This window comes from Rissa tridactyla, chromosome 2, assembly GCF_028500815.1.
Source record: "Rissa tridactyla isolate bRisTri1 chromosome 2, bRisTri1.patW.cur.20221130, whole genome shotgun sequence".
Classification (NCBI taxonomy): Eukaryota; Metazoa; Chordata; class Aves; order Charadriiformes; family Laridae; genus Rissa; species Rissa tridactyla.
In genome coordinates, this window is record NC_071467.1 from 17,883,889 (window position 1) to 17,910,414 (window position 26,526).

A 26,526-nucleotide genomic window follows, 5' to 3' on the forward strand; every position below is an offset into this window, starting at 1 on the left:
AGCTCTGAGAGATGGGTTTTGAGCATGCAAGACATTTAAATGGAGATTTTTTCAATTGAAAATTTTGCTTTATGAAGAAAATATATTGAAGTAATAAAAAGTTTGGCATTGTGATTAAAAATACAAAGCTGAAAGAATAGTAGCTCACATCAATTGTGCTATACTCTTGGGAATATTTTGATGTAATGTTAAATTTCTAGATACCCATTGGGAGTGAAAGGTAGAAAATTAAAACTGATTAAAGAAAGTGCTTGTCCAGACGAGGTGCAACTGGTCTCTTGAACTTATGCTCACATTATTACGTAGAAGCCAGGATTTTAGCAGGTTAGGAAAAAATGGTTAGATGTTCATCTAGCTAGCAAGGAGGTCCAAAGTTAAATGGTAAGGATTTAAAACCAAAACCAAAACCAAACCAAATGAAAACCAACCAACTAACCAAAAATTTTTGGTAATTATTGGAAGGTGGAGGTAACTTTCTGCTAACTGACCTTAAGAAGAGACTTTTCCATTATCAGCCTACCTTGGGATATCTTTCTCTTAAGTAACTGGGATAGCCAGTTTGGCTGCTTTGAAGTAGCTGATGGATATTGGACCACCTTTTTTACTTGACTTCTCATGTAATGCAACAAAAACCTCTTTTACGGTCTCTGAGAATTATCTTCTTTGGACAAGCTCGTAACTAGCATTATACAGATGAAGAGTGCATATAGCGGTTTTACAGGGAGACGGCTGTGATCATCTCTGAGACCCAGCTCCGCTAAACATTAGTTATGTATTTTTCATTGCATAGGTAAATTGCTTTATGGGATTTGAAACAGTCTAGGAAGTAAAGCTGATTTTCGTTGTGGAGACCACTTATATACAACACGCATATATGACATTATACCACAGCATGCCAGCACAGACTGTCTGTGGCCATTAGACTTCCACCTATGCTTCAGCTATAAAAAGGGGAAGAATGATAGTTCAAAATAATAATCTTATCCCAGAAAGTTATAGTCTATGGGAAAGACTCATTCTGTTGCAGGGGTGTCGAACTGTTAGACTTGCTTACACGGCAGAAAGGTAACTCTTAAACCAGTTGTTAAATTCACCTCGTATAGTTGCAGTTGACAATATCGATAAACATACCTCATAAAGTTGATAATTGAATCAGAATGTATCTAGAACAACCGTATACTACACTCTGAATATTAGTTACTGCATGGAGAAGCTATTTCTGTTGTTTTTGAAGAAAGGCGTGATCATTCTATTTTAACTGGTATGTCTGCAGAAAGCCAGAAGAAACACATGACTGTTTGTGCAAATATATACATATGTGTGTGTGTGCATTTACATATACACTTACCAGAATGAAGTAATGTTTAGGCATGAGGCTTGAACTGGAGACCCTTTCTCTCTGTCTCTCTAATATTTGTCTTAAATTGTGAATGTGATAGCTTGTTACTGAAAAGCAGCTCCTGTAGTTTACATTAAGTTGCAGAGTTTGAAGTAAATGTTTTATCATCCAGATTATTTATGTAAGCATAAAATATGTTATATTTTGTTTTACCTAAGTACAAGTTAGTCAACAGTATACTAGAAATTTGTGGATCTGCTGACAAACAAGAGCATCTTTTCCTACAAAACAAAATGAACAAACAAACAAAAAAATTCCCAAACAAACAAACAAAAAAAACCCCAAAACCCAGAGGTTCTTTCTAAGTCCTAGTAGCATCAAAAATATTATCTCAAGATCTGCTGTCAGTTCTTCTGTAGTCAGTGCAGGTCTTCAGGACCTAAATGTAACAACATAGATAGCTATGCAAAAATGTCTTTTTTATTAGGATTTACAAATTACATGACTTCAATATGCTTTCATTTTTGCATCGTAAAACATATGTGCTACACATCTACTTTTCAAGCTGTATAGGAAACTCAGCTTGATAATATCCATATGAAGGACTGAAGTTATTTTGGCAAATACTGCTTCCTTATAATATGAAATGAACTGTGCATAGAGAGAAAAGTATATTTTATTCAGTTTTAAACAATATTAGAAGTTCCTTTAAGATAAAATATGTTTGCTTTTCTTGCTTACAGTTTAAAGTCACTTTTTGTACATCTGCCATACTAAAACTATTTACGTAGACTAAGTTTTAGCTGAGACTTGCAAGCAGAGAATCCTCATCTCCTTCAGGTCTTTTCTAATACTATACAAAAGGAAGATTTTCTTGGACAAATGCTGTTCATTCTTATCGATGGCCTGCAAGGAACCAATAAAGAGCTCTATTGCTAAAGCCTGCAGATAGACCTTTCTCTAATACTCTTTTACAAGGTGGTTAAAGTTGTTGATGAGAACACCTCTCTACAATAACAAGCATCTATTTACAAAGAATGGAGCTCGTATATTTGGGTGGAATATTGGGTGTTGGAAAAAGTGAAATGAAATGAACCCAATGTGATGATCTAAAAAATAAACAATAACTATGAAAATGAGGAATGTGGCAAAGAGATAGCATATAAATATGTATAGCTAGAATCTTTGATATATGTTTTATTACACCAATTTCTAAAAAAAATTGAGAAACTTCAGTAAGCAACGAGTAGGATATGACAGGGATGAGAAGAGATAGATGCTATAAAGAACATAGCAGATCCATGCAAACTCCCAAATGAAACACCGCATACACAAAAGGGACAAAGGGATGAGTGAAAACAGCTCTACTTGTTGGCTATTTCGGTACTGCAAATATTCATATACTGTAGTATTTCATCTGTCATTTAGAAAGTAGCTGTTGATAAATTGCAGAAAGGTTTGTACAGTTTGGAGGCAACAGTAAATATTAAAGGAGACGGTTCTCAAATCATAACCATTGACACAAATTTTCTCCCATGGAAAAATCTGGAATTAAGTCAAAGTATTTTTATTTTTTTTAAATTTGAAACTAAATCATTTCTTAGCTTACTGCCTTCATAGGAACTATGTAGTGTGGTACTTGATAATGCAGCTCTATAAATATAACCTGGATGAAAAAGTCACAGTGACATGCTAATCAAGGTAATTACCTCTCATAGCCATTTGATTATTAATAATTGCAAAAATATTCTTTGCCTAGTTCCAGTGCCATTGTAAACATGTTACAGCAGACCATGTGAAAGTGAATCATGGCTGTAATGTTCCTATTAATTATTTCTATTTCCTCTGTGATTTCAAGTGATTACAGGAAGTGAAAGTATATTTAAATATAGAATTGAAGGAATATTTAAAATGTAAAATCATAACAAAATCCTCCATGCCATGTAAAAAAAAAAATAAAAAAAATAAATTAAACTTCTTGATTGGCCAAAATATAGAACTCAGAGGTATGAAAGATAATACTGTTCACTGTGTAAACAAGTCAAAATAAGGTTTTTTTCCAAATGTAATACTGTAAAAGTATTATAAAAAGGTACTATGTTTCCACATATAAATACTATGTTCACTTCTTATTCTCAGGTTATGTATTATAAATTCTATAATTATGGTTACAGATAGGGCAAAAAATTAACATGGACGAATCTTTCTTTTTTAAAGTTAAAATTGGAAAACAATGGATTTGACTAGGCTTTCCCATGAAAAATAAGCTCTGAATGTATTTGTATCTTCCTCTTTTCACAATATTGCTTTAACTATCAAACTATTGTCTAGAATTTATCTCTCATTGTATTGCATTGCGTTGCATTCTATTCCACTCCATTCCGCTTCATTCCGTTCCACATTCCTAATTTACTAATAAAATTGTTTTATTGGTCTCTGTCCTACCTTTCTAAGCCAAGTCTAATTAATTATCCTCTGATAATTTTTTTTTTTAACTTTACCATTTCCTATTCATAGTTTCTATCTGTGAAACTACCATATTTGAAGACCACTTTTTCTAAGATCTCACAGTGTCCTTAACTAAAATTACAAAAAGCTTTCAACTAAAAAATCTAAACAAGTTTCTGTTTGTATCATTGTATTTGCACCTGTAATAAGCAAGATCCTGATAGGATTTCAGCTTTGGGTATGGTGAACCTTGGAGTTACGTTTGACATGATTGTTCAGTTTTATGTGGAGGATTGAAAAACAACTTCTCTGTCCCTGTGCTTTGGGTGAAGTATGTTTAATCTTTCTGTGACTAAGGTTTTCTCAATTGTTGTCTAGGGAAATTAAATCTGTTTTTTTTCTCAGAGTATTATTGGACATTGTTTTTTTGTTGTTTAGAACCACATTAGTTATGGATCAATATGCTGTAACGCCAGGTTCTGTTATTATGCTAATGTGATCCAGATTTATATGGCAGTGGTTCTTAACAGTGATTCATGTGGTGCAGCTGTAAGAATTTTTTCAAGTGATATTAAGCCATGAAGAAGCCATTTCAAAAACAGAGAACTTGCTGGTCTTTCAAAATAATTATAAACCTCAACACAAAAAATTATTTATTGTTATGCTTTTTATGCATTGTGATTTTGTTTTGTTTTAATGAAAAATATGTTTGCTTAAACAAGGTGCTTTTTTCAGATTAGTATTTAGAGAAGTGGTGAGTTATTGCTACTATTGAATTCAAAGGTAAAATTTCAAGAAAGATACAGAGCAGGACCAACCTTCAACATTCTAAAAAAATGTGTTCCCTGTGTACCCTATTAAATGGATTGTGTCCTGAGAATAATTTTGTGTTGATTTCACAGTTTGCATTATGTGGCTCATGGTTTGAAAAAGTTATATTTAGCATTTTTATAAAACATATATCCAAACAATGCAGGGGTAATGAAAATGTTTGAAAGTTCCTGCACAGGTTTTTTTGGTTTTACTCTAACTGTCTTTATCAGTTAGAGTAATAAAAAGTAACAACTGTAACTGCTTACATTGGTATGAAATGTGGGTAGCTCACTTATCCTCTTTTTTGTGAGATATCCTATTTGCAGTAATGATTTTTTCCCTTAAAAGTCTTGGTTACACCACTATCTGATTTTATTTATGAAGAATTGTTTTTTTAATGTCAGTTAAAATTACTCATATATGGAAATAAGATAACACAACCAAACCTATTATTTGATGATTGCAAAATAGATTAGCTAAGTAGACTCATATTTGTACTACACATTTATTTTTATTTAAACCTACCCCCATTTATTAAAAGATACATGCTAGATGCAGACCTGGCAGACCTGTAAATATTTACAGGTGTGTTTTATACATGTATAGCTATTACCCAATCCTAAATACAAAGACAAACAGTGGCTGCATTTTCTTAGCTGTTTTCAGCAAAAGTAATAGAACCTTTGGAAATTTCTTTCCTGAAATGATTGTGGTATTCCAAGCATGAAAATAAATTTATCTGTTTGATAAAATAGTGGGTTCTCAGCACATAATCAAAAAGACCTTGTGATATTGGACTTTTCTTAGTAATGTTTAGTAAAAAGTGTTACTTTTTAAGGAAAAGCAACACTATACTTTGAAATCAGTGGAACACTACATACACTCACACAGTAGTGTGTTCTTAAATGTAATTATTTGGTCCAGGCTGCAATAATGGTTCTAGTTATTCCTTAGTATTTAAAAATATTACAAAAACATTATCGCTTTTTTTTTTTTAACATTAGTGCATTGTATACTTTCATGCGCAGCAGATTGACATGCAGTAAACTACATTGTCAAGGCATATAGAAAAAAGAGAAGAATATTCTAGTTGTGCATTTATTGTTGTCATTGGTAAGCTGCATTTTGTCCTTACATTGATGACTTTTGGAATGCTTATTTATGTAGGGAAGTTGTGGATGCCCCATCCCTGGAAGTGTTCAAGGCCAGGCTGGATGGGGCTTTGAGGAACCTGGTCTAGTGGGAGGTGTCCCTGCCCATAGCAGGGGGGTTGGAACTAGATGATCTTTAAGGTTCCTTCCAACCCAAGCCATTCTATGATTCTATATTTCTATGAATATGGAAAAAAACACCCCAAAATCTAAAATTGAAGAGCTCTATACTTCTACATTCTAACTAGTCCGCTTCAGATAGGTGCTGTTTTTCAGCATTTTCAGGTCATTGTCTGAAAACCAAGGAAATGCTTGCTTTTAAATTACTGAACAGATGTAAATCATGTTTACTTTAATAGGAATGTTGAGAGCTAGACTGAGAGGAACTAAAGGTATGACTCAAAGCTGATGGAAATTTGTGGGAAGATGCTGATTGGTTACAATGGGTTTTGTATTAAACCCACTGCACAAGAAATCTTCTCTTTTTTGTTTTGCGGGGATGAAAAGGGAAAAAAAAACTCCACATGTATGGATTATCTATGGGGGAAGGAGAAAAATTATAAAGGAGAATCTACATTTTCTAAGTTCAAATTTTTAACTTAGATTTTTCTCCCTTGGAAGAGGGACCTTATTTTCTATTTTTTAAACTCAAATATAATTTTCTTAAATTTGATTTCCACTTTCCTGCTAGAAATTTCTGTCAAGTACAAATGTGCAAAATTTGCCATGTCATTTTAGATATAATGTTCAATATGGAATTAAATACTTACCTGCTATGAGAGTGAAAATGACATGTTTATATATGTCATGCTTATGTAATGTATACATTGTATTTATATAATAGATACATTAATTTACAACCCTTTGCTTTTCTGGTTTTGTAAAGATCATTATAGTGTCTCATTTATGACATGATGGAATAAATAGTGTCTAGAGTGTCACAACTTTTTTCCCAGATCTGTCTATCTCAGAATTTTAGATCTGTAAATGAAAAATCTTTTCTGTTACATCCTGACTTCCTTCTCCTCCACTTTTGTTTTATTTGGTTGTGTCTGTTGCCCTATGTGTTTCCATTTTGTTCTTGTGTTCTGAATCCCTTCCCCTCCCATGCAACTGTAAAGGTTTGCTGCTTTTCTATCCACTTCCCAAGGGCATTTCAGAATCGATATGGGGAACTGAAAGCTTAATTTCTCACTACAGTGGTCAAAAATAAAATCTTTTTACATACTTTGTTCTCCACTGCAGTAGATTCAGGCTCTGCCTTGAAGCACCACATGCTGCAGACCATTCTGTAGAAAGATAGCAATACTTGATGTTGGAGGAGGGACACCTTCCTCTAGCATCCTCTGGACCTCCCTGTATTGCTCTCTGCTGCGCATTTTGCCTATATTTTCTCTTTCAAAGTGAACAGGGGCCTGTGAGAAAAGTAGGTTGCTTTTCACTCAGAGTGCAAGTTTTCTGGAAGAATAGCAATGAAATAAACTCCATGGAATTTAATTTTTTTTGAGCTATTGCAGTCTCTCTTCCTGCTAATTTAGCTGATGAACTGATAGGATTTGTTCTATTTGTTGCTGTTACTCAGTGATGACTTTATATTCTAAGACAGTGAGTTTTTCGTATTAAAAGCATAGACTCTGAAATATATGCAGATAGCTTTTCCTCCTTCACATGCCCTGCTACTACAACTTTATCTCTGTACCAGAACAGAAATAACATGTGTGGTGATAATATCACAAGCTTTTTGCTCATGGACGAATTCCAAAACTCCACAGAATATTTAGTATAAGTTGAAGCTGTTCTGGAAGTTCCTGGCACCTACAATGGTGATAAGCAAAATATGGCATCTCTCCTTTCCATATTGTGCTATTTTCACACATTAAGACAAAGTTACAAAAGATAGTTGAGCTCATCTAAAAGCTTGTTGTCGCTTATAGAAGCAAATCTGGCTCCCATATTCCTCTGACTTTGGCTGTGTGATCCTTCACTTTCATCGGCTCTGGCACTCATCAGGCATATCCCTTTGTGGATATGCTTCCCTTTGCTAACTGGGTTTATTTTTAATGGATTAGTTCTTCATCACAGTGGTTAAATGAGCCAGTTCACAGAGGAGTGTGCAAATCACTGGAAGCAGTGTGAAGTCAGTGTCAGAACTGTGGGAAAATTTGAAGGAGCAGACTCTCCTCCTTTGGCAGTTAGAAAGATCCAAGATCCACTAAAATGTACCGTACATCTCTACCTAGCTTTAAGAAGATGAGGAGAATAAATTTGTTGTCCTAATGTTCTAGCTGCTAGAGGCTAAAAATATGTACTGCTTGCTTCATCATTTTTTAATTCTAGTTACTTTAAGAACCTAGAATGTTTTTGAGTGCTCTAAAAGTAATTGTTTTGATATGTTTTGTTCTTCAGTTTTGCTATCCAAGAAGCAGGCAAATCCTCACATCAGAGTTTTTTAAAGACTATTTGTATGGTGGTGAGATATCTGGTTCTTCTTACTTTTTTTTAATGTATTAAAATAAATTGACTGGTCTAGAAAAGATAATTATTTATAAAGTCTGTTTAATTTCTGATGCTAAAAGAAAGTGGAGAGTTGTATAATAGAAGTTTCACACTGATAATGGATGGTGGCAGTTTTTAGAAACATGCTTTGTAAAGAATATAATGATCGTGCCAGGACCTGATGAGTAATTTATTGTTTAGTTCAAAGCAGCTGTTCAATTAAAAATGTTCAGCCTTGACCTATGATCGTTATTTTAAAATAATAGATCGCATGAGCAGTTTTGCATTTTGACAGGGAAAAATTGTCATTTGACAAAAATAAATTAGTTCATAAATCATATGTCGATTTGTTAATGAATTGTTGAATAAAGTATAAGGTATTTTTATTAACATTTTCAGTGAGAGTAAAACTTCAACCCAGTCAGCCACATCTGCTCAATCTTGTTTGCTTTGTTTTATAGGCTATTAAGACAAATTCTACTTACTTATTTTAAACTGACTGAATAGACATATAAAAAGAGTAGGAGTTACTCCTATTCATATTTGAATTGGAATTCTTTTAAAGAAGCCTTTACATTCCTTATTTTCTTCTTAGTTCAATGGGTAAGTCACTGCTTCCTTGAAAGGAAAATTGGAAGATCAAACATCAGTTGAATTTTACCAGGATGCTGCAGATCAAGCTTGCAATACCCTTAGCTGCAATTCACCACCTTTAATAACTTCTCAACATGTACATGTGCATGTGCACATGCACACCCAAAAACTTAAATACTAATTAGATTTAGACTTAATTGTTACTCAGTAGGGAAGTGTTTTCCCTTTCCAGTACACTTCTAACATTTCAAGAATATTTTTCTCAACTGGTGTGTAAGAAAGACCATTAGGGGCTATGGTGGGTTGACCTTGGCTGGCTGCCAGATGCCCACCCAGCCACTCCATTGCACCCCTTCAACAACAGGACAGCAAGAGAAAACAGGATGAAAAAGCTCCTGGGTCAAGATAAAGACAGGGAGATCACTTACCAATTACTGACATAGGCAAAACGGGCTCAACTTGGGGAAAATTAATTTAATTAATTGCCAATTAAAAAGAGAGTTGGATGGTGAGAAGCAAAGACAAAAACTAAAACACCTTTCCCCCACCCCCACCCTTTTCTTCCCAGGCTCAATTTCACTCCATTATCTCCTCTACTTTCTCCCTACCTGAGCAGCACATGGGAAATGGGGAATTTTGGGTTGTGGTTGGTCCATAACAGCTCCTCTCTCCTCACATGTTTCCTTGCTCCAGACTGGGTCCTCCATGGGATGCTTCAATATGGGTCCTCTCCACGGGCTGCAATTACTTCAGGGAATATCCATCTGCTCTTGTGTGGGGTCCTCCACAAGTGTGGATATGTGCTCTATCTAGTATGGTCCTCCATGGGCTGCAGGGGAATCTCTGCTACATTGCTTGGAGCACCTCCTCCTTCTCTGACCTTGGTGTTCACAGGTCTGCTTTTCACGCTTTTTTTCCTCACTGCTTGTGCAACATTTTGCCTGTTCTTAAATATATTTTTACAGAGGTGACACCAACTCTGTTTGGGCTCAGCTGTGTCCTGCAGTGGGTCTGTTGTCGAGCTCGCTGGAACCAGCTGTGTCCAGCATGGGGCAGCTCCTCCTCACAGAGCCTCCTCCACTACCAAAAGCTTGACACCTGCATCCAATGCACACATGAAACACGCATGTTACAGAGCCTCAGTTTAATTCACTGTCAAGACACTGAATGAGTTCTTGAATCGTGAGATTTTGATATCCCTCCTAAAACTATAGGAATACTTTCAGTGAGATACTGCTAAACTACAAATTTACTCATTAGTTACATGTCCAATCCCTTTCTGAATCCTTGCAAATTCTTGGGTTAATAAAAGAACTAGTACAACAAGGTAATTGAACTTCAACTTATCAGTTTTAATTTGCCATTTTTAAATTTCATAGAATTCTTTCTGTTATTATGAAAGAATTAATAGCCTTTCTTTAAATTAAAGTAGTTATTTTTCTAATAAAATATATCAGAACACTAGCAAAAAGAGCATGATGCTTGATTATTTGAGTATTATAGGAAAATACATACTAGGTCAATGTAAAAAATTTTGAAGTAGGAAGGATTAAAAAGGAGCCTATTACAATTTTAATTATTCTGGACTATTTTACTTTCTAATATAATGCTGGAAAAATAGAACATGTCTGCAAAAAGACAGAAATGCAAAGTGTAAGTCGTTATTTCTCGCTCCAAAATTCATTAATAAGTGTGAGTAGTGACTTGATTGACATCACGAGTGATTGTGTAATCCATTTCATCAGAATTCTTTTGGAGCATATTTGATCCTCTCTTGGATTAGCTTCTATTGTTCCTTGACGTTTTAGCCTTTGGCATTTTTGGAACTTGCTCTTTGGACATGGTCTGTTCTGCTGAAAGGTCAGAAAGGCCTGGATGCATAAGTGGGTGCATAGAATTTGGATTCGAGAAAAGGTCATGGCATTGAAGAGTTAAAGAGAAACTAGTTTTGCACTGACAGTTAAAAGAGCAGTCAGAAATATATAATCATGGAAATATTATTGATATGATCCATCAGATTAGATATGGGACTCAGAAATCTTCAGAAATTTAAATTCGTATGTACAAGGTAAATTGTAGTTCTTTTACTCTCAGAAATGTTACAGTGTTCTCATTTTAAAATATTATCTCTTTTTTTAGTGTAAAACTTCATTTTTATCATTCTCCTATCTAAACAAGAAATAAAAATAACTCAGAAAACCCACCCTACAGATATATTGGAAACTAAGGAAAGTAGGGCATCTTTGTGTGAATGTAGAAATACTCTTATAAGATCTGTACGAGAAATAAATGGCAATATGTACTAACAAAAGCTTATAGCTGTTTTATGTGGGAATCAGTTCATTTTACTGGAGTGATGGTAAAGTATACAATTCATTCATTTGTTCTAGGAGTTCTACAGCAAAATTTATCTTTCACCATCAGTTTTGTAGGTTGACATGTTAGACATTGTGTTTCTCAACCCTGGCAACCTCTACATCTACTCAGTATTGTCCTTTGAGCTTTGTTTTGTTCCCCCCCAGCCTTAACTAGAGGCTCTGGGGAGACCTTATTGCAGCCTTTCAATACTTAAAGGGGGCCTACAGGAAAGATGGGGACAGACTTTTTATCAGGACCTGTTGTGACAGGACAAGGATAATGGTTTTAAACTAAATGAGGATAGATTCAGACTAGATATAAGGAGTACATTTTTTACAATGAGGGTGGTGAAACACTGGAACAGGTTGCCCAGAGAAGTGGTAGATGGCCCATCCCTGGAAACATTCAAGGTCAGGCTGGACAGGGCTGTGAGCAACCTGATGTAGTTGAAGATGTCCCTGCTTATTGCAGGGGGGTTGGACTAGATGACCTTGAAAGGTCCCTCCAACCTGTTCCATGCTTTTACGGTTTTATTTAAATTAAGGACTGTGAGAAAGAAATATCTGTCTACAGAGATTAGGGCTTTTAAAACAAGTCTGAATCCTGGTCTCTTGTTCTTTGGACCTGTTCCTTTAACCGGAAAAGAGCACTTTCTGACTTTGGTGTGTGTTGTGAGAATAAGTATCTTGGAATTGCAAGGTCCTCTCTCCTGTGGTGTTTATGATCACTTAGGTATGTTAACTCAATCAGGTGAAAGAGGCTATTATCACATAGAATAATTTGAATCTCACATAGTATGTCTCATGGACAATTAAGGATGGGATCTGACTGCCCAGAGAGGCTGGGCTATCTCCATCCTTGTAGATATTCAAGACTTAACTGTGTAAAGCCTGGAGCAACCTGTTCTGACCTCAGACCTGACCCTGCTTTGAGCAAGAGGCTGGAATAGGCACCTCCTGAGGTTCTTTACAACCTGATTTATCCTGTTATCTTTTGTTGTGAAATGAATATTTTGAGATATCCAGGCAATCTTTTTACAGTAAGTTTCCTGTGCCTTTTTCATATTTTCAATAGGACAAGTTTTCTATTTATTTATTTGGGAAGATTGATGTAATTTTGGTAAATGGCATGGGAAAGTCAAAACAAGAGTGAAAAAATATCTTCTTTCGCTTGTGGCATTCATCCTAGTTTATAGTGGACACTGAGAGAGTAAAAGATGTTAAAACAATTAGAGCTGAATCTCAAGCATTAGGCTGTGGAATTTGATATAGAAATCGAAAGCATGAGATATACTTCAGACTGAATGACCTGAATGACTTTGTGTGTGGAATAGGGACTATTCAATTTCAGGGGACAAGTAGAAGCATAGGGTTAATATGTTCTGGGTGACTTTAAAGGTGCGGGGTCTTATTCAAAAGCAAAAATATACGTAGACAACAGCTGTAGGTAACTTTATTTTTTAAATTAATTTAATTTTTTTAACTCCTTCATAAACATAAAAGCACCACTGATGTTTAAATAATGTATTTAATGTCATAGGTGTTATCAAAGATCTTGGTAGTGAAATGCATAGTTTAATTTTTTAAGGCATATTACCTTGCCTTTCTAGCTTCTCTGTTGACTACCTTTTATAACTGACTGCTATTGCTACTTAACTAGTTTTCAGTGCTTTTGGAACTTTCTACTGGCAGATTCTTAGTTCGCTGTGCAGAGATCAGAGATGCTTACATGTCTAGTGAATTATTATGGAAGAGACACAAGAAAAAAAGACCACAAAACAAACAGACTGAAAGGGAAACAGATGCTAGATTTTGCATTGTCATGAAAGACAGCAACCAGAAAGATGCCAAGAGGGGAATACATAATTTTAATACGGCAGCCAGAATCTGGGATGCCAAATTGAATACACTGAACATTTAAAATTCATACTTTATTAAGTAATCATATATTCTCTTCAATATCTCAGTACACAAAATAAGAAAATACCATGGCACATACAAGTAAGGGGATAGGATCCTCAGAAACAAATATTTGATGAGTATTAGAAGACAAAAATAAAACTGTGCCTGGAAAAAATACTGAAGAAACCTTTTATTTCAGTCAACCAGTTGCTGATCACAGCAAGTGCAGTAGCAGTTTGGGTTAGAAGAGCATACTTTTATCTTAGAAAATGCAAATAAGCAGTCCCTTCTTCTGAGGGCATCTATGACTTTTTTATTATTATTTTTTATTTTCAATACTCAGAGCTAGTGGGAAAATGTTAAACAAGAATTTGGCAGGCAAAGGACCTGATTTCACAAAATTTGAAATTGAATTGGTGTAACATCAGGCTAGTCAGATGTTGAATCTAATCATCTGCTACTTAGAAAATTAATAGAAGTGTATACGAATACACAAACACAGACAGGAGTCCATCAGCCAATAATGAATTCAGCAGCATGTAGTCCAACAAGGTCAAGCCCCAGCAGTATCTTACTAAGTTTTAAGTTATATTTATTTGGTAAGTACTAAATGGTAGTGTCTGCATAAATAATCTACAATAAGTTACTGGACATAGCAACAACTAACAGAATTGGTAGGAGGATTGTATTTCGTTTAATGGGAGAAATCAGTTTAATGGGTTATGCAGCTTAATTTGTCTATATACTATGGATTTTAAGAATAATATTCTCTGAAGATTATCAAATTGCATATGTATCACTGAGACCAAAATTTCATAGTGGAAGAAAAATAAAATTTACATTAATATTATAGAAGCAAAAGTTATAATGAGAAATATTTTATCTGTGCTTTGAATACATCAGATATTTCAATTTCCTGAAAACAGCTAAATATGGAATAACATTTCTACTGTCTTCAGAAATTTTGGCTTTATTTGTGTGGAAGATTCTCAGCGAAGGCATAAAAAATGTTCATTTTACCTACCTTTTTACTGGGCATTTTGCTTATTATGCTTACTGTTTTTCAGGATCCATCTTGTCCATTTGACATTAAGAATATACGTTTCTTTGGAGATCAAACTAAAAGTGAGAATGGATGGACACTCAAATTTGGAAAGTTATAAAAAATTGACAAATATACATGTTTTACATTTCTGCTTTATTTTATAAAAATTAGGGACAAACATTTCTCACACCTTTCAGATGAGCCTAGAACTCTTCCTGTTGTAAAATTCCTATGAGCTAATCAAAGCTTTAGTGAGATCAAGTGAAACATTACTATTCAGTAAAAGTTCTTTTGGTGAATCTCCTTGTGTGCTATCCAACCCAAACTGAAATATTCCAGATTAACTGTATTTTCTTTAGAAATAAGTAACAGACTGTAGAAAAGATAGAATTTTGTGAACCTGGAAAAAAAAAAGCCTTTAAAATAATTTTTTAAAAAAATACATATTTAAAAAGGTAATCAATGCTTTGTCAAACAGCAATTATTTAAGATATAGAGGCAATGAGGAAATGCTGTCATCTTATTCATCATGCTAAAATCTCCAGTAAACAATTTATCTAGGAGCACTTTTGTATGACTAATCAAGACTGCTTTCCATCATTTTAACTTTGCAATTATGAAAAGATTGCTCTAATTTGATCCTGCAGTTGGGAGCTTGTCTTTCCTTAAGGGCTTATGAGTTCAAAGTCCAGTATGCAGCTAAAAGTTCACTTGATATATGATTAAAGGTTTATCCTAAGGATAAACAGTAAAAGCAGGAAACAAATGACAGATAACACTTCAGAAATTCCCAGACAGAACCCTGAAAATTTTGGAAACCTTAAATCTAAGATGATTTGTCATTTTTGAATGATATAGATGATTAAGAAAAGACAGTGAGAGAGATTATAATTACTCTTGGAATAACAGCCTCTTAAAATCCACTTAAAAAAAAGGAAAACATAGAGATTCAACTTTTTACTGTTGTATGCACATTTCCTTTGTCAATCTACAGGATGTGCCAAAATATAGTAACTCATTGAAGAAAAGACACAGTGACACACACTGTAAAAGTTGTTTGAAAGAAAATAATTATGTAATTTTAAGTCATTTATAAAACAAAAAAATATTTTATTTATACAACTTTTCATATAGATTTATTAGAGTTTATTAAGTATATTTTAATGAATGGTGACAGAATATTTATAAATTCCTGCAGACATAAGACAATGTTTTGTTGCAGACTCCATTTGACCCTTTCCACTACTGAAAAAACGTATAAGGATGGAGTTGGAGAAATTCCCCATATATGACACAGATTCCTTCAAAACTGGTCTTTCAGCTGGAAACAGACATCTTTTAGTCAATTCATTTGTACATCAGAAAATTTTCTGCACTTGCATCCTGAGTATTTAGGGACATCAAAGGACTAAAAATCTGTCTTATTTTGCGAAGAAGTCTTAACAAATAAAAAAAACGAAACAGTGAATTTAACAGTTGTTATTAGTAATTCACTTACAATATTACTAAAACTCATAGTCCAAATAACTAATTATTAAAGAAAAATCTTATTGATAATACAGTTACAGTTGTACAGAAACTTCCTAGAATCTGCCTCTTTTCTCTGGTGGTGGTCTCACCCTTCTGACGTCCCTCTGGATCCTCAACAGCTTTTGTTTCCTCAGGAGGATGAGGATGGCACAAGGGGGTAGTTATGGTAAACAACCAGCAGGGTGAATTCTTTGCCAAAGAGTATGATGGTGATGATGGAGATTTTCTTCTCCCCAGTCTGGGTCTACTTGGGGCTGTTTATACACAGATCTCTAATCGTATCTCATATGCTGTTTTCTCTGGCTCCTAGTTACCAAGTGTTTCTGTTCTCCTTTCATTCTTATACAGTGAGGTGATTACAAAAACATTGCCAGATTCATGTTACTGAAACTACTTTACAAAGCATCATAACTTTGCATGCAAATAATACCTAAATACATATGATGTCTCCACATGATACATCATTCTTAATTTCACCATATTTACTACAGGAGTTTCAGAATATCTATCGACAAGAAGTTTTTCATTAAGAATATTTGTTCTTTCTATTGTAGAAGAGATGAATGAATAAAAATATCTGACAATTTTTTCCTGCATTCCCAGAATTATCTGTAGTCTTTGAGTATCCACCCAGCTAATTTCATACTTCACATTCACAACTTCAAGGTCTACTAGATGGACACATAATGTGTCCATTTCCTGTGGGTGTAAAGGTACCTGACAATCTTGTTAAATCACCAGCAAGAACAAAGCAAACTTATGTATTAATATGCAGTGTATTAATTTGCAAATTGTATCACTGTTGTATGCTGGATAGCACTCTGTAGCTGAACTGCAGCGTCTTGATCAAACATTCCAGTAGAACATTAAAATTCAAAATTTCATTTTTTAAGAGTTGAGACAGAAAAAGTGTATTTCGGTCTTTAACTTCTGTAGACATTGTCTTTTAGTTCCCATGGTCTCTCGCCATAGGACTGAGTATCAGTTGCTTATGCGATCTCTTCATGTATTTCAAGCAACACTAAATGAGCCAATTCCAAAACCAAAAACAAAAAGAGGGAAAGAGGAGAAGGACTGAGTGAATGAAAATCCCACCAACAAGGAAAAAAAAAAAAAAAAGCACCCACCTGTCCTAGTATAAATTTCTTCTGCCAAAGTGGTAGACTATAAAGGGGTGATTGAAGTGCCTAAAATAATACATAGGCACATCTAGAACCCCTAAGAGATCCTGCCTGGTCTCCAGCTCTCCCGAAGAGCATGGATCTCATGTTGGTCCAATGTCATATCTACCAGCTCTGTGCTGATGTCTCAAATACCTTATGATGTCTAAAATAGAGACACCTGAGTCACTCCATTAGGTATTTTAAATTTGAAAAAAATTGATGTAAATGGAATGAAATATGCAAATGGAATGTAAGAGAGAAAATTGCTGTAGATTAAAAAAAGCTACTACGGGAGATTTGAATTTTAAATGTGTTTAATATGCAGATGATATAAGCTTAAGGAGATGACTGCTTGTTTTGCATAAGTGCCCCACCTAAAGTTTTGTTTTTACCAGGGTGCTTTTTTTAAGTTAGCCATTTAGTTGCAACTGGTCTGAACAAGAGACAGTAAGCCCCGTGCACATACATTATCTCACAGACATTTTGCTACTTACCTGACATCTCTCTCCTGCAGTTATGTACTTGCTATGTTTCATTTTAAATGGCAAAGAAAACTATTCTAGCTAACAGTTTTGACTTTTTGTAGAGTTTTACATACAAATGAGACTTAAGCTCTGAGGTCAAGGTACTGTAGGACCCAATGAATAATACTCAAGTATTGGGTTACTTCAGTTCTCTGAGCAAATAACATTACATTCGCTTTTGAAAATTTGTAGTATTTAACCAAGTAACCTTCTCATGTTGTTGTATTTTTACTTCTTAAAAATTTTAATTAATTTTCCATCCACTAAACCACAAATAAAACCTTCAAATTTTTTTCATATAAATTTAAGTGTAGCAACAAAACTAAAGAAACAAGTTGAAACTTTCTTAGTAAATGCAGCACAATGATGGTGCCAAAAGGCACACCCTTGAAAGCTAAGTGGTATCAAATGGCTCTAATAATGATTTCTTTTGCATGAGGAGCTGTAATACTTGCCATGTTGTAACATGTGTTCATTTTAAAAATCCCCTACCCATCTAAATTGCGCATATGTACCATTCATAAAATTAAATAATTTGGGATAAATGTGTATTTCTTTTCTGCTGGATTTGTGTTTATACCCATAATTCCCGCAAATCATTGAGTAGCTACATAATTACCAGCTAAACCTTCTGTGTGCTGCAAATTAAAGTTTTATTCAAATTATTGGCTAGCTTTTACGTTAGGTCAGCTTATTTTCAAGTGGTGAAATTTACCGATGAATTGACGTATGTATTGGTTTATGAATAAGCTAATGGGAAAATTGCATTGATATTGACTTGTCAAAGAATTATGCATATGCCCATAAGCATTTTATTGATTTGTTTTATTGTTAGAACAAAAATATATTCTCATAATCAAATAAAAAATGCATTTCCTAATTCCTAAATATTCTGTCAATAATTCTCCATCTTTGCATATTAATTTAAATTCTTTAATCTAGTCTTGTTTTAATTATGTTATTCATGAAGAGGCCAATGACAAAAAGGATAGGGTTCTGGATACACACACTGATGACTTGCTGCATATATACAGATATCTGTATAGGCACCTCTTTAAGTGTCATTGCTACATCTGTTCATGTTTTTCAATTTTCTGGTCATTATGTTGTGAGTAATATTATCTTATCATTTGGCTTTCATACCTGTCATGATTGTAAACAATAGCATACAGTGGCTATTTCAATGTCTTCTCTTTTTTCCTCTGAAAAAAAAGAGATAGGCTATTGTGTTGGGTTTTTTTTTTGCCAAAGATTGCTTAAGAGAAAACAATATAACACCCATTAATTTAGAGTATCCATGAAGAACACCAAGTAGATAGTCAACAGAGAACAATACACAACATTTTATGATCTCCACAGCAAATAAGTCTCATGCTAAATTGCTAGTATACTATATACAACTCATCTAAAGTTATCTTAATATTAAAAATGAATAAAACATTGAAATAAATGCTAATATTGAAATTACAATAATTTTTCAGGAAATCATTTCAAATTCTGGGCTTCTCATGACTCTGTTCTTCCTTCTGGTGAGACTAGAATTACTGATAATGGCAGGACATAATTTATCAGTTCATATCAGAACAAGGCTCAGACTGAATTTCAGTACAAGCAGCAGAAAATGTATTAAAGCAACATTAAACACCATTGGTTCTTGCAGTACTTCTATCAAGCAAAATTAAAAATATATACCTTTTCATCGGTAAAAAATATCAGAGTTTACATCTTTTTTTTTAAGAGTTCACAAGACCAACCTTAGAATTGGGTGTTCTGGAATCCTATAGAGATATATTGCAAAATCTAACATCTCTTGTAAATCCTATTTAATACATAGCTGCTTTACAGTGGATTTCTAACAAAGTGGTGAAGAGCTTTGGATGTTGATTGTGCACGTGTACACTAAATTTCATATTTCACATATAGGAGAAAATCAAAACATGATCATGAATGTATGTATATAAAAAAAGGAAAAGGCGAATTTATTCTAAGAACAGAAAGAGAAAAGGTAAATCTTGAGCAATCTGGACTAAATCTCATGTTAAGCCTACTTTGAGCAGGAGTTTGGACTATCTGACCTCCACAGATCCTGACCTAAATTTTTCTATAATTCTAAATTGAAAGTAATAAGTAAAAACAGGGCTCAACTACAAACACATGGAAAAAATTTATTGTTAATCATTAATAAAATAAATCTTGCTAATCTGCCACACAATTTTCCACACATGGCTAGCAGGGCTCCAAATGTATGTCTAGATTTCACTGGTGGGTATACACAGCTAAATTATTCAACTTGTTCTTTACATATTTTTGACAGGTAAATACTATGGGTTTTGTTGGTCTGGTATGAACCCTGACGGGGTTATTCTCCTAGAATAGAGAAAGTGTTACATATGTATATCAAATGAAAAGAATGTGTAGAGCTGAGTATCAGTAGAGCATTTCAGCAGCGCTATGAGCACACAAAAATTGTTCTTTCATCTGTGTCTCAAACATATTAGTTTTAATAAAACCAACCAAACAAACAAAGAAAAGCCCTAGAAACCCTGCAATTCCTTGCAAGAGAGCTTTCTTTATGGATGTATTATTTCACAACAGCACTCTTTGGATTTCCTGTTTGAGTTGAAAGCAGAAATATCTTCTCTGAGGATAAACTACATATCTTAAATAATCTTAAATTCCCTCATTAAAGTGAATCATGGTCCCCTTTGTATCATCATATTGCTGAAGAAAATTCATCCACTAAAAATTTTAACAGAAGTCTGTGTAAAATACATAATGCAATAGATGTTTGAACTTAACCCTAAATAGTGTAAATTGGCTGGTGTTTAGTGGTTTGGTTTTTTTTAATCTACTGACATTCTGGATCATTTTTAAAGTCCAGTTTCTATATCTTACTATCATCTCTACTAAGTACAGTTTCCTCAAACTGATGTACATTATCTGGTGAAGTGTCCATGAAAGCCACTAAAATTTTATATTGATTCCTTAAACTATTGTATAAAAATAATTTTCATTGGTACATAATATAAAGTAATATATTCTCAAGTAATATAAACTATGTACTTTTAAGTCAGTTGTTTTTTCCATGATGAAATACTCTTTGGAACAGCAACCTGTCACACACAGTTTTCATTTTCAGCCAACTAACCATACGTTGTGCTTTTTTGTTTCTTAGGTTAACAGGATTTCATCTTCCTCCACCTGTGACAAGTACAAAATCTGTATTTTCACTGCGTTTGACAAGTGACTTTGCAGTTAGTGCTCACGGGTTTAAAGTTTACTATGAAGGTAAGACATTCTTAACAAAAGATTCTGGATTTTTTTCCTCTGATGTTTATACATAATAAAATTAAATGTACCACAAAAATGTATACAAATACATGCTTATAACCTTATCTAATTACGTTTGCTTTTCATGCAGTGATTCTGATGCATAGACACACATCTGAAACCAAAATATTTAAAACTCTACAGTCTATAGTCCAAACCAGACACAAATATTTTATGACCTTTAATAATGCCAAGTTCTTCAAATTCTGAAAAACATAATCATAATCTTTCTGGTCCTTCTAAGGTATGCTTATTGAAATTCCTGCCGTTACTAGTTACTCTTGAATTTCACTAGATAGTTGAATTTATATCTGCAGGTTTTATGGACAGATTTATTCTCACAGTTTTGCACAGAAGAAAAGCTGACTCAGTTCTCTGAACTGACATAAAGCTGCTTCCCTATTGCAGTTTTCACAATTGTCTACAGTTTTCACACAGCCACTGAAGTAAATGAGCTGGCATAAGTATACCTGAAGTCCAGAAGTTCACTGTTGTATGTATGTTCCAGGAAGTATCTTGTTTATGACAAAGCTCACTTTAGTCATGTTTGAAGAGTTGGAATATAACATCCATCCATTATTTGAATTAATTCCTTGGCACTTAGTGGGACTATCAACTCTAATATGTGTTCATAGAATACAGTTTCCCTTCCCCTTTTCTTTTCCTTTGCTTTTTTTTTTTTTTTAAATTGATCTAAAGACACTTGATCTTTCTGCTTCCATTAAGTGTTTCTGTCAGCAAGCCAGGAGCTAGAATAAACTGCCTGGAGAAGCTCTGAGGCCATTGTCTTACCCTGCTCAGTCCCATCTGCAACAGAAACTAGTCTCTAAGAAAGCAACTAGCTGAGTAACACTTTGATTGCCAGGACAATATCCTAAACCTGGTAATGCAGTGAAGGGTTGCCATAGAAATACAGCCCAGAATCATGCTGTAGTAAGAAGTCTTCAGCCATTGACATTGTTTACCTTCAGGTATGATGCATTAGAATGCTACTTCATATAGAAATTCCCTCCTCTATGTACTTATGTCAAGACATGAAATGAAAAATGTAAAAGAATTTTCAGACCTTTTTGGTACCTCGAGTACCAAATAGGAAATAAATGAGGCGAGTACACACCGGTTTTTTTCTGGCTTGCACATGAGCAAGAGGTAATTTACAAAACAGAAATTCCAGCTATGTGGATGCACTATAGCTACTTTGTAGTCTGTTAATTCAAGCTATGTGTAGCAATTGTTTTTGGCTAGATTATAACTGCTCTGTAATCTATTAATTTTTCAAGTGTTCAGCAACTTTTTTCAGCAGCAGTGTTATAACAAAAATGTTTTATAGAAATGTACTATGCAGTTCCTATGGATTTCTAACATGCATGTTAGGAAAATATGTAGCATTTTTTATCATTGATATGGAAAATATGTAGCATTTTTTATCATTGATATGGTGCCATAAATTGGGAAATTCAAATTCACTATTTTTTGATAAAAGGTTTTGCAATACTAATGTTAACAGATAGTATACTATGCATTTCAATTATGATAGAGAATGATTAAACCTAAAATGGAAGATCACCAATAGAGTTCAGTTTGCACATAGGATGGGTTCCTCACATAGTTCCCTTCTAGGCTAAAATAACATGCTCATTAATAGAACTCAAGCTTTAGATTTAAATTAAGATTTAGATCACTAACAGATGTGGGGAAATTTTACCTTCAACAACAGAAATCAGCATTTTAGAACAAAACGTAAACTATAAACTTGTTACCTTGAATTTGATACTCATGTTTTTTCTGAATCTGAAGCTTTATTTTGTGAAATCGGGAATATCAAAAGAAGTTAGGCTATACCCCAGAGTTTTAGTTCAGTGGAATCTCCCTTCACACAGCCAGATCTACTTTTTTAAGAGCTGCATCAAGGCAGCTTCATTCAGTGAGAGAATTTTTCTTTCAGTTCCTGTTTTTCTGACTTCCTCTGAAGCTACTTCTCTTTATAACCAGATAGCAAAGAAATGAAAACTCATTACATTACATTCATTTCGTGCATCATTCCTTGACATGAGAGAATAGATGTATTTAAATGATAATCACATCAGGGCAATCTCCATTTCTGTTCTTGTACTCTTTGTGAATGTGTATTAACCTGCAATCAACGTTTTCAGGTCTGGTTCTACCTAGTAACCAATTTTCAAAAATTTTGATTGCCCAGTAACTCCTTTTTAGCTTCCTGATGAAACATCTGCATACTTAGTACCCCTAAATATCAGACCACATACTTAAGTGCTTCATTATGGATTTGTAATTTGAAACCTAAGACAGACATGATTAGCAACCTGTCATTGCAATAAAGCAGAATGATAGACAGAGATAACATGAGAGGGCAGGATGAGCAGTAGAGACATATATCTGAAGGGATTAGATCCAGGTGTGATTTGAAAAAGAAGGAACATACCTTTCATAATCAGTGATCATTTAAAATACTTTTCTTCGAAATGTTTGGAAATAGAAGACATAGACAGATGGTTATATGGGATGCATTACTGTTCACTATCTTTAAAAAAACCAAACCTAAACAACAACAACAAAAAAACCCCTATAAATAAACACGGCCCACCAACATCTCTTTCTCTGACCTCCCATCCTCCTTGACGTATTTGCAGTTGAGCTGAAAGTTGACAAGAAAGTCCAGAGTACCTGACAGAATCTGTAAGAAATATGAAGCTGCTGTGGACTTTCTTGATCATAACATAGAGGAACAAATTAATTTTCCGCTCTCCTGAGAATACAAGTGTGTATGAAAAGATATAAAATTATATCATCGATAGAACCACTATGCTGGGCCATCATAGGTAAGCCCCTGCGACTGCAGCCAGTCAAACGTAGCGTACAATAGATGACAGAAATACCCACTCTGGCCTCCCACCATCAATATCATAAGCCTCAGTCTGTATCCTCTGTCCCTCCATGCTTCTCTCCTTCTTTCTCACCTTCTCATCTTCTTTATTCCTGTATGTCAACTGGCATATTTTGGTTAGCTTTAGTACCATTGCACACTTATGTCTTTATGTTCAAATTTTCTATTATTTGGGAGAGAACACATCTGAGAAATACACCTCTCTATATAGCACAATACCCCTGCAGAAAAAGGATTTAATGAGAGAAAACCGAAACAGATTACTCCAAAGAAAAAGACTTCCCTTACAGTGACAACAGAAAATGGTGAGATGCATTGAAAATTAAAGAAGGATTTTAAGAAAAAAACTTGAGCTACAATAATTACCAGCAGCAATTTATCATTTCATCACTGTCCAGCAACACAGCTTTGCTGGCTGGAGTGAGAAATGGAGGAGTTATAAGTCTGCTGATTCCGTGTCTGTTTTTTTCTGGAGAGATCTCTGGCATCTTTTTTCTTTTTTTAGTAGCTTTCAGGGTCTGTGTAAAATGTATAGGTATTAATGTACAGAGGAGAAATGCTATAACTATCCTTTATTTGATCATTTAGGCCAAGTCACAGTGTAGCTGTGTCCTTTTAATTTTATTTCTGATAAAATTATTTTGGTTTCCGAATAGAAGAATTTAACACACTTTTCCATTTCCTGTTGTCCTGAGATACATAAGCAGCTTTATTCAGTGAGGGCACGGGAGGGGAAATACAGCTGCTCAGAAAGAAAGCAACATAGCAGCTTGGCCCATACAGCAAGGGGCTTCAGTGAAACTAGTCCTGCTTTGAACAGTGCTTCCTTTTGCTCTTACTCGGTTATTTTACAACTATTAAACAGGTAGCTGACATTGTTAAAATCATTGACTTCATTAACAAATTTACTGCTAGAATTTATGGCAATCTTTATCCAAGGCAAATAGGATAGACATTTTTGTGCTAACCTCTTGATCATGGGGAAGAAAAAAAGAACTTAATACATAGAATATTCTTACAGGGAAAACTCAATGTCTTGGAGATGAATCACAATTACTTATAATAGTGTTATGAAATATAATTTTATCTGTTTTGTACTGCTACATATCTTTTTAAAGCTGAATTATAAAACTGAATTATAGACACTGTATAAATAATGAAATAGCCTTCATGTTTGTACTGGAGTGGTGCTATAGGAATTCAGCATTCTGCTGAAATGCTTTTGAGATGGGTTTGAGAGCAATGTTAGAAATTTCAAGACTGATCTCATCTTTCTGGATAATGGGGGGGGGGGCAGGAAAGAAGGGAGCAGATGGTGTTTATTAACGAAATAGGATTTCCATCTAGTGACTTCTAGGGACCTATCATGCATTTCTTTCAGCAATATTAAGAAAAATTGGTAGCTGATGTACAGGATTATTGAAGCATGTAGATCAGAAATACTAGTAGGACTTAGATGTGCCAGGATGCGGATGCTAAAAATAATTTTGGCAGTTGGTATAGAGCTAGAGAATGTGAACAAATAGGATAATCTGTTTTTAGCTTTGCTGCCTATTAGAATTCAGAAATATGGCTACAGATAATCTAAATCTTGGATTTAGGTAAGGTTCATGAAGTACTAAGCTAATAATATCACTACTGATTTCATACAAAAATTTAAAGGAGTACTAATGAATTGCTGATTAGCGTTGGAGCGGTCTCTATAAAAGGTCCACCCAAAAAGTGTTTGCCAGGTTGGAGCTGTAAAAGCCACAGACTTTAAGCTGTAAAGTTGTCACCAGGCCTGCTACCTGACAAATACTACAGGCTTGTTTTTGTTATTCAGATTTTGTCATAGCTATTTTGGGTATGGCTGCTCTCCATTATAAGATTGCTTCAGTAAGCTCTTAATAAAAATGGAATTAAATCGAGTTTGCCTAGTGTTTTTGAAAGAAAAGTCCACAAAGAAAAGAAAATAATAATCAAAATAGAGAATGCTTAAATTACCTAAACAGATATACTCATCATGGAAACTCCTGTTTTGAAGGTGAAACATCTAACAAGGGAACATACTAAACATAAGAAGGCAATCTAAATTCTAACTTTTTACTTCCATTCAACCTGTTGGATAACAAGAAAAGAAAAACATGCTGGAGTTTCTTTTTGCTAAATGTAGGCGTATCTGTCACACTGTCTAGGAAGTCACATCAAGTTATCTAGCATATCCTTCTGGTCTTGGAATAGTAATTGTGGATGGAAAACATCCCAACAATGCCTGTTCATTCTTTCCCATGTACTATACAGAGATGTATAGCCACATGGCATTTTCCAAGCCAATGTTTTTTAAAATCATGTTACATTTCCAAAATTCACTCTGTCAGTTAATACTTAACATTGTCACTAAATAAAATAAGTATTGGCTGGGACAATACTTTTTTTTTACAGTTGATCCAGTGTAGCCTGTGTGTCACAGTACATCATTGCCTCAGGACTACCGTGCTAATCCTAATGCCAGAAGTACTTGTAATGCTGTAGTATAGATGGGAATCACTCTTTATGAAATCAATACCAGATTGCCTTGGTGCTTATTAATTTCAAATATGTTACCTATATGTTGTATTGTTCCCACTATTCCTGTATAGGAATCCAGAGAGAGTAAATTTCTGGAAACAAATTCAGCTCTTGAAGACATTGAGAATTAAGAAAACTATCACTTTCTTTGATTCCACTGATCAGTCCGCCTCACTCAGAAGTCAGACTTTTTAACTCAGATTTTTAAACTTCCAGTCAATGGCTCTTGTTCTGCTTTTATCTGCTAATTTACAGAGCCCTTAGTATTAGCATCTGTTAGTTGTTATGCTGGGTTCTTAAGTATTGCAATAAAATCACACACTTCAGAGTATTCTTTCCCTTTAATATGGGCTTTTAAAGTCTCAACATAAAGTATTTT

The 26,526-nt window shown here is 34.3% G+C and overlaps 1 protein-coding gene across 3 annotated transcripts in view; it reads left to right on the forward strand.

Moving 5' to 3' along the window:
* Positions 1-26,526, forward strand: part of CSMD3 (CUB and Sushi multiple domains 3) — a 688,054-nt gene that overhangs the window by 97,002 nt on the left and 564,526 nt on the right. For all 3 annotated transcript variants that reach the window (XM_054193012.1, XM_054193014.1, XM_054193015.1), the window contains exon 3: positions 20,538-20,650. In XM_054193012.1, coding sequence (XP_054048987.1) covers positions 20,538-20,650 — 113 coding nt within the window. The remainder of the gene's footprint in view (positions 1-20,537; positions 20,651-26,526) is intronic.